A 14,679-nucleotide genomic window follows, 5' to 3' on the forward strand; every position below is an offset into this window, starting at 1 on the left:
TGCTTATTGGCTATTGGTATATCTTCTTCGTGGAGTATCTGTTCAAATCTTTGTCCATTTAAACATTTGGATTGTTTGCCTTCTAGTTACTGAGTTATAGGAGCTCTTTGTATACTCTGGCTATAAGTCCTTTGTCAGATATACTTTATAGATAAAAATTCTCCTAGTCTGTGGTTTGAGTAGAGGTTTTGATAGTGATGAAGTGTTTTTCTTTTATGGTTATTGCATTCTGTTTCTTAAGAATTTGTTGCTGACTTCCAAGTTGCAAAGCTTCTAAAAGCTTTGGTTAGCTTTTACATTTAGGTCTATGGTCCATCTTGAATAATTTTAGTGTCTCATGTGAGGTAGGGGCTGATTGTTGTTACATGGGCTACTTGGGTTAACTCTACAGCCCTAGTTGCTAAGTTTGGTCTTGCAGTTTGTGAACTCTGTGGTGGTTCTTTGGCCAATGGTGAGAGAATCTCTTTTGCTTGGGAACTCTAAAGGAGAGAGGAAATCTTTGAGTATAAAGGACTCTGGTGGTTAAGTTTGTGTGTCAACTTGCCTGGGCCTGGTTGAGTGGCTGGGCAGCTGGATGTAGTTATTCCCCATGGTGAGATTAGTAATTAATTCCTTGGTGGAATCTATTGGAGCAACTGAGTAGCTGCTTTGGGTATGTGGTCTGCTTCCCGTATATAAGAAACAGCTTTGGGAATGGTCTCTAGCTTATAGCACACTTGAACCCTGCATGTAGCTGTGTCGTTGCTCAGCAGCCTTCCATACTCAGCTGACCTTGGGACTTTCAGTGGACTTGAATGAATGGCCACTGTGTGGTTTGGTAACATTGGGACTGTGCCATTTTATTTGTTGACCTTGGGCTTGTTAGCCTTAGAAGCCAGTAGCTGCCTGACTGAAGAGATGCCTCTAGCTTCAGTGGGCCGGGAGCAAGAGGCAGAGCTGAAGCCCAAGGTCAAGGGGCTTTTACCCAGCCCCTAGAACCTGGCATTTTGAACTCGAACTTGTAGCCTTCCAAACTGTAAGAGAATAAACGCCTGTTTAAGGCCATCCCATTTGTGGTATATTCTTGTCGGAGCAGCACTAGGTAACCAGAACAAGGACTCAGCATGTTTTCCTTGAAATATGCATTTTAAAAATGTCACTGAAGGACTTGATAGTTTTGGTTGACCAACCAGTCAGAACTTTGGAATAGACCCATGTAGTCTCTTTCCCTTCCCAGTCATTTAAGTAGAAGATAAGGGTACAGTTAGGTTCTCATGCCCAGTCCTCTCTCAGAATGCCAAGGGAGGAGGCAGTCTTTCTTCTTATAGGCAGGAATAGTTGTCATCCCTGCTGGTCTCCTTTCTTTTGTATAGTAAGATGTTTCTTTTGTTAAATGAAGAAGCTGGACTGGGCAATATCTAAAGGCCTCTCCCAACTTCATAGTTCTCTCTACGTTGGCATGTTTGGGGGCTGGTGAGGGGGTTGTGCTGGTGCTGGAGGGAGGAGGGTTTGTGTTGGCGCAGCTGATGGAGAATGAGGATAGGTGTGGAGTGGAAGCTTTGAATTCCAGAAGGTGGAGTTGACTCACAGCGGGTGGGGATCTGGAGCAGTAGAGAGTGAGCCGGTTTACTGATTGAGGAATATTTTAGTGTCAAAACATCACCTGTGTAATTTCCCTACCAGAAGTGTTTAACTTGAGTGCTATCATGAGAAAATATGCAGACATATCCAGAAAGGTCATTTTGTGAAACAGCTGCCCTGGGATTTTAAAAAATGTTAATACCACAAAAGAAAAAAAGTTGGAGGACACTTAAATTAGAAGAGATTGAAAGAACTGTGACACCTAAAGGCAGTGTATGGTCTGTGACTGGATTCTGCATAATTAAAAAAAATTGAGAGCATTAAAAGGACATTTAGGGAAACATGGACTACATTAGATAATGTTAATACATCAAGGTTAAGTTTGATTAATTGTATTATAGTCATGTAAGAGAATGCCATTGTTCTTAGGAAGAACGTGCAGAGGTATTTAGAGTGTCATAATAATCACTCCTCGGAAGGAAGGTTGGGCAATCCTACTTCCGTAGTGATACTGCCTCGGAAACCCAAGGAGGGGTCACTATGAGTCGGGGGCGACTCGACGGCAAACGACAACAACAACAACAATAATCAAAACAAAAAACTCTTTGCTATTTAGTCGATTCTGACTCATAGTGACCCTATGGGACAGAGTACGACTGCCTCATAGGGTTTCCTAGGCTGAAATCTTTATGGGAACAGTCAGTCACACCTTTCATCTGCAGAGCAACTGTTGGGTTCTAACCACTGACCTTTTAGTTAATAGTCAAGTGTTTTTAAGCACTGCACCACCAGGGCTCCATATATCATAATGCCTGCGATTAATTCTCAGGTGGTTGGTGGGGGGGGGGTGGGCAAGAGGAAATGTGAGAAAATGTTAACACTTGGTGAACCTTGCAATATTTAAAATATAAAATTAGTTTTTAAAATAATACTACAGAATAATGAATTTGATGGTGATGTATAGGATGAATTGATGAAGAAAAGGTTGGAGACAAGGAAAGACCCTTTTGACCATTGTAGGATGGTATTGGTGGCAATGTAGTAAAAGGTACCCAGGTCAAGAAGAATGAACAATTGTTAGGACCTGCTAAAACAGGACTAAAAGAAAAAAATGTCAACAGAGAGATTTTTGTCCTGGTTGAGTGGAGATCCACAATCAGAAATAGTTGAAGGAAAAATGTCTGGAAGGCCACTGGGAAAATAAGAATTCCAACTGTGCCTGTGAGAGTAGCTCAGCTAGTAGTAACATCCTGTAAGTAGTTGGAAGACTGCTGTCCAGGGAGTACAGGTTGGAGACTTGTTGGCTGTTTGGCCGTCTCGTGATTTGTCGGTTTTATTTGGCCCTTTCCTCTCTTTCTCTCACATTCCAGCTGGGAGGTTCTAATCAGAGTGTAGTACAGTGTGGCTCATACCAAACAAGTGTCCGCTGAAGTTTTGTGAATTTGTGATGAGAATTTTAAATGTTTGTCTTCCACATTAGTGATAATCTTAGAAAGAAATACAGCCACGTTTTGGGTTATGTGCGTGACCACTGTATTACCATTTGCTGCCAAGTGATTTCAGTGGGTGCATTTGTCTTATAGCTACACTAGGGACCAATGAGAAATACTTAATGCTTACATGATATGAGTGGTGGTGCCAAGTGAATGTTGTTTAGTGCCCTAACCGAGTTGACAAAGGACATTTTCTCTTTTAATTGTGATTTGGGTGAAGATTTACAGAGCAAATTCACTTTCCATATAGCAGTTCACATATACTTTGCCTCATCGAAGAACATTTTCTTAATAGCTTGAGTAGAGAGACGGTGTGAGAATTCACACCACACAGCACAGAGAGTACAGGCATGCTGAACTCTCAAGGACCTGGGCCATAGCAATCAGAACAAAGTAATGACCAAAACGTCAGTTTACTTGCAGTGGAACATCGTAGTTATCTGTCCTATTATTTAGAGTTCTGTTGGTTTTATAGTTTTAAAACGTGTATTTCTTTTTGGCCTTATGGTTGCATAAGAGCAGTTCTCATATCTTGTTTCATGTTTGTGCATATTTAAATTAATTGTAATAAAAAGGCATTTATGTCAGCACTGGGTGTCTGTGAGGACCACCTCCTACACCGACACACACAGTGGACTGTGTACATTAGTCAAATTTGGTCCAAGAGATCTATAATAGATAGGCCAATAAGAAAGACCCTCAGTGATTAAGTGAGTCTATAACCGAAAAGGGGAGCTCTGGTAGCGTAGTGCCTAAGGCACATGACTGCTAACCAGAAGTCTGGCGGTTCAAACCCACCAGCCACTCCTCGGAAGGAAGATGGGGCAACCTACTTCCGTAGTGATACTGCCTCGGAAACCCAAGAAGGGGTCACTATGGGTTGGGTCCGACTTGAGGGCACATAACAACAACAGCATAACCAAAAAGCTCTGGATGGACTATTCCTGGTGGTCTTCAAGCATAAACGATCCAAACTCTTGTTAGAGTATCTTCAGAAACCGTAGATCTGATAAGAATCTAATAACCAAAAAATACATACAACTTCTGCAGCGAAACAGCAAAAAGACATAGAGTGGATGAAGGGCATGAATAGACATTTCACCTAAGAGGACAGTCACATGGCCACCAAACCCATGTAAAGAAAGATGGTCAGTATCATTCGCCATCAGAGAGATGCAAATCAGAATCACAATGAGATACATGTCATGCCCATGGATGGCTAAGATGGAAAAAAGAAAAAAAAAGAAAGAGAAAAGAAACCCAGAAAATAACAAATGTAGGTAAGGATGTAGGGAACTGGAATCCTTTTCCATGGCTGCTGAGAATGCAAAATAGTGCAGCCATTGTGGAAAACAGTGTGGTGGTTTCCCAGAAAACCTAAAACATAGAACTGCCATATGACATAGCAATTCCACTTCTAGGTATATGCCCCAAAGACTTGAAGGCAGAGACTCAAACAGATACTTGTATACCAGTTCATTGCAGCACTATTCACAGTAGCCAACAGGAAACAACCTAAAGGCCCATCCGTAAATGAATGGATAAACAAAATGTGATACAAGCACACAGTGGAATACTGCTCAGCCCCTGGGAGTCTTGATGTATGCTATAGCATGGACGGAGCTTGAAGACATCATGCTGAGTGAAATAAGTCAATTACAAAGGAACAAATACTGTTTGATCTCACTTATATAAAAAGACAAGAACAGGCAAATATATTGAGACCAAAGTTTCTTAGAAAAGTGGTTACCAGGGTTAGAAGGGAGGGGAGGTGTTGCTTCTCATGGAATACAGAGTTTGGATTTAATGGTGATGGAAAAATCACACTGATTAAGGGTAGGGTTGCACAGCCAATTAATGTATTTGTTGTCAGTAAGTTGTACGCCTATAGAAAGTTGAATCGGCAAAAATTGTGTGATAAAGATCTTTATAACAGCGGCAAAAATAAATAAAAGAGTTGTTGCTGAGGCCACTTGTATATAACCAAAGACCTCATGGATTGAGGTTCCTTTGTTTGAAGGTCTTATTGTTGTTATTTGCTGTCGAGTCGCACCCGACTCATAGCGACCCCTCCTTGCGTTTCCGAGGCGGTATCACTATGGAAGTTGATTGCCCAACCTTCCTTCTGTTTGGAGGTTTAGGGTCATTGTTTCATAGGACATTCCAGTTAGTTGGCCTGATAACGTGTTTAGTGTTTCTGTTTTGCCTCCTAGTTGGTTGCATAGTGCCTGGGGTCTTAGGGCTCTCAGCTGACCATCCAAAGCACAACAATTGGTCTCTATTCACCTTGAGCAACAGAGGAAGCAGGAGAGTCAGGAACAGGAAGACGTGGAATGTGTAGCTAACTGCCTCCATGAACCACTGCCTCCTTTGCCATGAGACCAGAAGAACTAGATGGTGCCCGGCTACCGTTCCTAAACATTCTGATTAAAGATTCCATAGAAGAATCCTGATCAAAATGGAAAAACTGCAGAAAAGAATTTCAAATGCTCATGGACTCTAGCCTTACCGGAGCCATAGAGGGTAGAGGAACCCCTGAAACTTTTGCCCTGAGATAATCTTTAAACCTTAAACCACAAATATTCCCTGAAGTCATCTTCAAACTGAATAGTAGTTTAGCTGAACTAGTGACAAAGATCTGCCTGGAGCATCATGCTCTTCTAAGAGCTATGTGTGTGGGGTCAGATGTTTAGGACCTCTCAAAGAGTAGAGAGGAACCGGAGGGGGCAGTGAGTTTATGTGAATGGGGGAGGAACCACTCAGGAACGAGGATGAGAGTGGCTACCCAGCTGGAAGAATGTCATCAGGGTCGCTGAATTGTCCATGCAGAAACTTGGCTCGGTGTATGTTTGTGCTGTGTATGTTTTCAACAACAGCAAAAAACAGAGATCAATTTAAAAAGAGAGTAAACGACCCATCTTGACTTGGAGCTGTGTCAGGGAAAAGGTGGGTTTGAGGTAGGTGCAGGCCAGTGTGCAAGGGTGCTTAACGGCAGTGAATTGCTCGTCTTCAAGTCCATTTTGTTCCCTACCTCCCCCGCCCCAAATCCTGCACTGTCTTCTCAGCCCTCTCCCTACTGATTATGAATGTCTATTAAATACTATGTGAAAGCCTTTGATAGATTTGAAGATAACTGGCTGTGTGGGGCCAACATTAGGCTGGAAATGGCCAATTGTTCGGGCGAGTTGTAAGTTGTGCCTACTTTCTCAGTGTGTTCACGTTTGCATTGAGGAGGACTTTGGGTTTGTAACTCACCACCAGACCACTTGTCGGCTATCAGATTTCCTTGTACAAACTAGGAGAGTGCATCTTTTTAATTTATTTTTTATTATGTTTTTAAATATCATTGTGCATTTGGTGAAAGCCTGCACAGTGAGTTAGGTTCCCATCTGATAATTAAGTAGTCAGCGGCAGAGACCGCATCTTTCCAGGGGGTGCTCCTGTTTGGCCCTCGTGCTAACCCACGTCCGTCTTTCCCACTGCAGGTTTTCAAGAACCCGCGCGAGGTGGTGACAGTGCTGCTGATTCAGACCCTGGGGGCCTTGGTACCCTCCCTGCCCATGTGCCTCAGCTCTGCCTTGGAGAGGGCGGGGCCCGAGATGGAGCTCACCAAGCTGCTGGAGTTCTATGACATCACCGCCCACTTTGCCAAGGGCTTGGAGATGGCGCTGCTCCCCCACCTCCGTAAATACTCCTTCCTCCCAGCTCTCTCTGGCTTGTCTTTACTCGCTCTCTGTGGCTTCCAGGGCCTGGGTTTGTTTGCCTTTTCGGGTGACTGATGTTACAGAAATGCCGTGGATCAGTGTTTTCTACCTCAACAGGTAGCCAAGCCTTGTCCCTGAGAACAGTGCCCTCTATTGGAAGTAGTTGTTTAATATGTTTACCTAGGGCCAGTGTGGCCTTGGCGCTTTGTACGCTTGGGGAAGCGATGGGCACTTCTGCAGAGGCTTGGAATGTGAACACGCTTAACAGTGAGGCAGGTAGACATTAGTGGTGACCCACTGGGAGCAGGTGACAGTGGGAGTCTTCTTTCAAGTCATCAAAAAGGCTCAGACAATTCACCTAAGAAGTAAATGTAAGAGAACAAGTCAGTGAGAAGAGCTTTTTGAAGGGGTATGGTAGTTAAATTGTGTGTCAACTTGGAAGGGCCTGGCGTTGAGTGGCTGGGCAGCTGGATGTGGTTATTCCCCAGGATGAGACTGGTGGTCATTGTGGAATCTACTGGAGCAGCTGAGGAGCTGCCTTAGGGCTGTGGTCTGCTTCCAGTTTCTAAGGAAAAGCTTTGGGGGAGTGGAATCTAGCTTATGGCACACTTGGGACTGCCTCTGGACTTGAACTAGTGTCCTACCATGTTGTTTGGTAGTCTTGGGACTATGCCATTTTATTTGTTGACTTTGGGTTTGTCAGCCTCAGCAGCCAGCAGCTGCCTGAGTTAAGAGAAGCCTCCAGTTTCAGTGGGCTGGGAGCAAGAGGCAGAGCTGACATCCAAGGTTGAGGGGCTTTCACCCAGCCCCTAGAGCTGGCACTTTTGAACTTGGACTTCTGGCCTCCTAAACTGTAAGAGAATAAACTGCTGTTTGTTAAAGCCACCTATTTGTGGTATTTCTGTCACAGTGGCACTAGAAGCCTAAAACAGGGGCAACAGCAGGTTTCTCAGGGCAAGGTAGGAGAGAAGGACGAAAGGCTTAAAAAAAAAGGGGCTTTCCCCAGTGTGTCCCAGCACAGATCACTCCTTACTGTCACGTGAGTGACCAATGCGTGGTGTGTTCCGTTTCCCTAGTTGTTTCCCCATCGATGCTGAAAAAGCATCATGCGTTTTAAAATAACACAGACCTTGTGATGCGTGCTGCTGTCACATCAGGAAATCACTTCAGGAAGGCCTTGTCTGCCGTTTGGCTGGTGTGTGTCACCAACCTGGTCTATTTAATAGTTACTCTCGTTAATTACACTTGAGTGTAATTGCCTGTACATTCCAGAGAGTGTGTTTATTGTTCGGGTTCCTGATGATTCATACGGTACTTTGGCACACTCACTTGTCAGGCCCTGTGAGAGAGGCAGGGTGGCTGTGGCAAGCTTCCAGGGGCCAGGGTACCATTGTCACAGTGGTCCCGAGGTGTTGAAGCCATGCATCCTGCTGGAGTGGAGTGGAATGGAATAAAGGCGGGGCAAGGAACAGCATGCCTTCCTCCAACTGCTGATGGACACTGTTGATGAGAGAGCCATCCTGTCAGGAAGCAGAGGGAGAAGGCCTTTGTCAGTTAGCAACAAGGGGTGTAGATTTTTAAGAATTCCTCTTGAGGTTTTCAAGGTTTTTTTTTTTTTTCCATTTGAAAAATACACACAAAGTACATACAAAAGTAAAAATTAAAGAGAGTTAAAATGGTTGGTAACATCATCACTCAGAGAGACCCACTGTCAACATTTTGTTGTATTCTCTCCCAGTGCAGTAGTCCCTCGGGATCCTTGGGGATTGGATCCAGGATGACACCCCCACCCCCAGTGGATTCCAAAATTAGGGAATACTCAAGTCTCTTATGTAAAATGGCATAGTATTTGTATATCTACTACTTCTCTATTAGTTTGCATATAACCTACACTAATCCTCTCATAAACTTTAAGTCATCTTTAAGATTTCTTGTAATACCTACCAAAAACCAAAACCAAACTTACTGCCGTTGAGTTGGATCTGAGTCATAGTGACCCCTCCTTGGGTTTCCAAGATGGTATTTCTGCCCAAGTAGATTGCCCATTCTTCCTTTCAAGGAGTGACTGGTGAGTTTGAACTGCCAGCCTTCTGGTTAGCAGTCAAATGCCTTAGACACTAGGACACCAGAGCTCCCCCTGTAATACCTAATACAATGTAAATGTTGTGAAAATAGGGCTTTACCTCCCTGTTAGCCTTTGAGGGATGGCTTTGACCCTTAATTGCTTTTTAGGCACCTCCCCCATGTTTTTGATACAATCTGTGTTGATTGAATTCACATATGCAGAGCCCTCAGATAAGGAGAGCCAAATGTGTCTCACACAGAAACACAGCTTTGAACCAGTTCGCTCCTGTCCCACACCCTTCTGAGAATATGCATTTCCATGCCAGATCCAGGCATACCTTGGAGATATTGCGGGCTCAGTTCCAGACCACCGCAATAAAATGAGTCACAGGAATTTTTTTTCCCAGGGCATAAGAAGTTATGTTTATACACTGAATTGTAGTCTTTAGTAGACTACATTTGCCTGCTAAACAGTAGGTTGGCAATTCAAACCCACCAGCCACTTTGTGGAAAGAAGATGGGACAATCTTCTGTAAAGACTCAGTGGCAGTGGGTTTGGTTTTTGTTTTTTGATAGGATACTAAATGTGCGGTAGCAAGATGAAAACGCTGGAAATGTCGCGGGAGTGACCAAAATGTGCCACACAGACACGGAGTGAGTGCCTGCTGCTGGAAGATCGCACCGATAGACTTGACTAAGGCCGAGTTGCACAGACCTTCAGTTTGTAAAAAAATAAAATACAGTTATCTGCAAAGTACAGTAAAGCAAAGCCAATAAAATGAGCTATGCCTGTGTACTGAATCGGAATGGGAATCTTGTTAAAACGTAGATTCTGATTCAGTATATCTGGAGTGAAACCGGCATGAACCAGTTCAAAACCTTGAATATTAACACATTTTTCACAAATATATATATATATGTGGGTGCTCGGGTGGTGTGGTGCCTAAGGCACTTGACTGCTAACCAGGAGGCTGGCAGTTCAAACCCACCAGCCATTCCTCGGAAGGTTGGGCAATCTACTTCTGTAGTGATACCACCTCGGAAACCCAAGGGAGGGGTAGCTATGAGTCTCCCCATCATGCAACAGCTCTCTTCCCACTTCCTGTGGTTACCTTTTCCCTGTGTCCCTTCCTGTGCGCCCAGGAATGAGTTCAATTCCAGGCCTGAAAGGTGACTCGGGGCCATAGTCTCAGGGGTTTTCAGTAGTCTCTATCGTACCAGTAAGCCTGGTCCTTTTTATGGTTTTGCGTTTTGTTCCACATTTTTCTCCCACTCTATCTAGGATCTCCTACATTGATCCCTTTCCAAGTGGTTGACAGTGGTAGCTGCCCCAGCTGATTCTTCTTTAGATAAATTTTAAAATTGAAAATACTAAGAAATTAAAATCCCAGATATTTTAGTCATATCTTGCCCTTTCGAAAGTTTCTACTAGTTCTTGTGTCTGTCAGTAACATATGTGGTTAGGTTCAACTCATAGCATTTCCCTTGCCCTCACCAGTACTAGGCTCTATCTTTTTTCTCCCATATTTTCCAGGTTCTTAGGCAATTAATGAGACATCGTTTTAATTTATTTCTTTGATTACTAGCAAGTTTGAACATTATATTATAAAAATAGTATTTTTTTTTTCTCTTTTGAATTATTTATTATCTTGCCTACTTTTCTGTTTGGGAATTTACCTGTTTCTGGTTGGTATATAAATAATTTCTTCAAAATACATAAATATATTATATTATTCCATATAAAAGTGACAAACGTGCGTGTTGTAAAAATTTATGATACAGAGGTAGATAGCAGAATGAAAGTCTTTTATAATCCCACTTGTTAGACATAACCAATTAAAAATTTTTGATGTATGTTTTCAAAAGACCCTTATATAGTCAGGACTTTTTCCCTATTGTTTATCAAGTGGTACAGATATATTTTCCAGGTTTTATTTTGCCTTTAAAATTTCCTGTTATTTTTATAATTGGTACATGCCCTTGGTACCATTTAAAAGATAAAGAAGATTATGTAATGGAGAGTAGAATTTTAAAGCAGTTTAAATTGATGTTACAATTAATAAGCAATAAACATTCATTTTAGAAAAATCTAGAGATACAAGGAAGGAGACAAATCATCTTCAACTTGCTGTCCAGTGATAACGCTTTAAATTATACACACATCCAGATTGTGTGTGTGTGGATGCACTTAAATATACTTTTAATATATTTTAATAGAATATTACCATTATCACACCCAAGAAATTTATTATCAATTCAATGTTATCATCTAATAGACAATCCATATCCAAATTTTCCCAGTTGTTTCACAGATATTTCTAATAGCTGCTGCTTCACCTCTCCTCCTATTAAAACCCTATCAATGTAAATATATTACATTTGGTTGTTAGGGCTCTTTAATCGCTTTCAATCTAAAGAATCATCTCATCTTACTCTTGTCTTTCATGCCATTGACAGTTGTGAAGAATGCTGGGTAGTTTTATTGGAGAATGTCGCACATTCTCAAAGTGTCTGAGGATTTCCTTGTGATTGGCTTGCACCATACAGTTTCGGCAGGAACACCACAGTGGTGATGATGTATACTTCCTGTTGCATCACATTAGACACATAATCTCCAATTATTGGTGATGAGTTAGATTAATCATTTGGTTAATGTTGTGTCTGCTAGATCTTTTTGTCGTTAAGTTGTCCTTGTTACTAATAAGTAACTTTGAGCCCATAAAAATATATTATTGCCCAAGAAACATAGACTTAGTGATTTTTAAATCTGTTGATAATCTTTGCCAGAATACATTTTTACATTGTTGACTATAATGTGATAATTTTCTGATTCTGTCATTTCTTCTACATTTGTTAACTGGCATTCTTTTGAAAAAGATAGGTTTTCCTTTATGTACATATAATATCAGTGTGAACACATGGATTCTTCTTTTCATTCACTGGGTTATGGTCCATTATTGTCATTCATTTTGATAATCAAATTATTTTAAATTTAATCAGTGGGCACCGTATCTGGTTGGCTTCTCTATCTCTTTGTGACACATCTCTATCAGTCTTTGAGTGTTCCCTTGCTTTTTGGCACAAAATTTTCTAGGAATACCTTGTATTTTCCCTGTGTCAGGGGCCTGAAAATCACCGTTTTTTCAAGGAATCCTGGTTTCTTCTAGTGCGACATGATAGTTAGAAGCCAGCACCTGGGCACTAGAGGTGCTCTTTGTTGCTGGGGTGTCATTGCGTCTGAGGCTTTCTGGTGGACAGAGCTAGGGAATACATATTCAGAAAGCCCCAGTTTATACCGATTCTTCCAAATAAAACCTGCCACCGCCAGATTTTCACCTCTTACCACCCCACTTGCATCTCCTTCTCTTACAGGGAGACTCTCCACCGCCAGATTTTCACCTCTTACCACCCCACTTGCATCTCCTTCTCTTACAGGGAGACCCTTGGTTCCCAGCTCTGTGTGTGTCTCTTCTACAGACATAAGCAGTTTTTTCACGATTGAATTGTGGATAGGTCAAAATAGATGTAACTGGTTTTTATTCATTTAGCTAAAAATGGGCTAGTTCTGGGGTATTGGATGCTGAGGATGCAGTGCTAAGCAAAACCAGACATAGTCTTTGCTTTCTCATGTGCCATTCTGGTGGGAGATAATCAAATAATCACACTGCTGTGTACTTATAAAGTAAGATAAGTCCTTTGAAGAAAAGCAGGATGGTTCTAGGAGAGTATATCAACAGAGACGACGGAGACCAGTAGCTGGAGCTGAGTGAGTCCTGCAGGAGGAGGAGTTGCTGGTCGCGTTGAGTTCACTGTGAGTCGTGGCAACGCTGTGCACCAGAGAACAACACACTGTCTGGTCCTGCTGCGTCTTCACAGTTACTGCTGTGGTCTAGTCCGTTGTGACTGCTGTGTATCCGAATGCCTTCCAACCCAGGGGGCTCATCTTCCAGCTCTCCACTGGACAGTGTTCTGATATTCTCTTGTGACTCATAGGTTCATTGTTGTTGTTGTTGTTTTTCCTTTCTTTTTCTTTTTTCATAGGATTTTCATCGACTCTTTTGTGGAAATAGATTGCCAGGCTTTTTTTTCTTCCTTGTCTGCATGCACCTCTGAAATTTGCCACCCATGGGGAACCCTGCTGATATTTGCAATACCAGTGGCATAGCTTCGCTGATCATAACAACATAAGAGGGGTAGAAGGAGCTAACTAGATGAAGCTTCATCTTCATCTTCTAGGCAGAAGGATTCGCGTGTGACCAGAGGGAGCGTGGTACTCTGAGGAACTGAGAGGAGGTGAGGCTGAAGCGGGGGGAAGAGTGAAGAAGGATGAAGGTGTGGAAGGAATAATAGAAATAACTGACGTTCATTGCGGCTTGCTACATGCTAGACATCTGTTGATTTACATAATCTTCACAAAAGCCTAATAAAGTTGATGCTGTCATTGTCCGCATTTTATAGCTGAGGGAATGGAGGCATAGAAAGATTATGTCATTTGTACACAGTAATTTAACTCTGAAGTAGTAGGGCTTTGACTGAAGAACCTTCACTCTGAACTTCACCCTCTCTTGCCTCCTGAGGTCAGATCCCATAGGGCTTGTGTTGGTGGTTTTAGGTGCCATCAAGTCATTTCCATCTCAGAGCCACCTTGTGTACAACAGGACACAATACTGCATGGTTCTGCACCATCCTCACAGTTGTTGCAATAGTGAGCCCATTGTCACAGCCATTGGGCCAAACCATTTTGTAGAGTCGTCTTCTGTTTCCCTGACCCTCTACGTGATGTCCTTCTCCAGGACTGGTCCCTCCTGACAACAGGACCAAAGTACATGAGCTAAAGTCTCATCATCCTCACATCTAAGGAGCATTCTGACTGTGCTTCTTCCAAGACACATTTGTTCGTTCTTCTAGCAACTGTGGTATGTGTGTTCAGCATTCTTCAGCACTTTAATTTGAAGGCATCAATTCTGTTTTTCCTTATTGTCCAGCTTTCACATACATATGAATAAAAAAACAACAAAAAAACCAAACTCATTGCCATCGAGTTGATTCTGACTCACAGCGACCGTCTTTGGGTTACTGAGGCGGTAAATCTTTATGGTGGAGCTCTGGTGGTATAGTGCCTAAGGCATGTGACTGCTAACCAGAAGGCTGGCAGTTCATACCCACCAGCCACTCCTTGGAAGGAAGGTTGGGCAATCTACTTCTGTAGTGATAGCGCCTCAGAAACTCAAGAAGGGGTCGCTATGAGTTGGATCCAACTCCACGGCAGTGGGTTTGGTTTATAGTTTTGGAAATCTTTGTGGAAGTAGATTGCCCAGTCTTCCTTCCACAGAGTGGCTGGTGGGTTTGAACCACGAGCCTTCTGGGTAGCAGTCAAATGCCTTAGACAGGCATATGAGGTGATTGAAAATACCAAGGCTTGGTGCAGGCACACCTTAGTCCTCAAAAGGGCCTTGTAGGCTATGGAAAGGATTTTCACCTCCCAACTTAACAGCAGTGGTAATTATTGCAAAGTTTTAAGTAAGACAATAATGTGGTCAGATGTCTGTTTGGGGAATATTTTGCTCACTTTTGTGTGGGATATGGATCGGAGGTACCAGAAGGATGTGGGATCAGCAAATAGGCTATTGTGTTTACCCATCCTTGTCTCTTTGTGATCCTGAGCATTGATTTTGTGAACATCCTTCAATATACACTGTACCTCTGCATATTTTTTAATTTCTTTGGGATAGTTCTTAGAAGTTGAATTGCTGCATCATGGAATATGCACATTGAAATTTTGGGTGCAAACATATTAAATTTTTTTTGTAGTTGAATGTAGGAACTTCTGGGATGCCTAGCCTAGTATATGGAATATC

General features: G+C 42.5%; 1 protein-coding gene across 1 annotated transcript in view; it reads left to right on the plus strand.

Annotated features, from left to right (window-relative positions):
- The window catches only part of COG7 (component of oligomeric golgi complex 7), a 111,114-nt gene that overhangs the window by 45,304 nt on the left and 51,131 nt on the right, over positions 1–14,679 (plus strand). The window contains exon 7 of the mRNA XM_007953190.1: positions 6,539–6,737. Within this exon, the coding sequence (XP_007951381.1) occupies positions 6,539–6,737 (199 nt within the window). The remainder of the gene's footprint in view (positions 1–6,538; positions 6,738–14,679) is intronic.

The sequence above is a fragment of the Orycteropus afer genome, unplaced genomic scaffold, assembly GCF_000298275.1.
Source record: "Orycteropus afer afer isolate SDZICR_OR568_19922 unplaced genomic scaffold, OryAfe1.0 scaffold00376, whole genome shotgun sequence".
NCBI lineage: Eukaryota > Metazoa > Chordata > Mammalia > Tubulidentata > Orycteropodidae > Orycteropus > Orycteropus afer.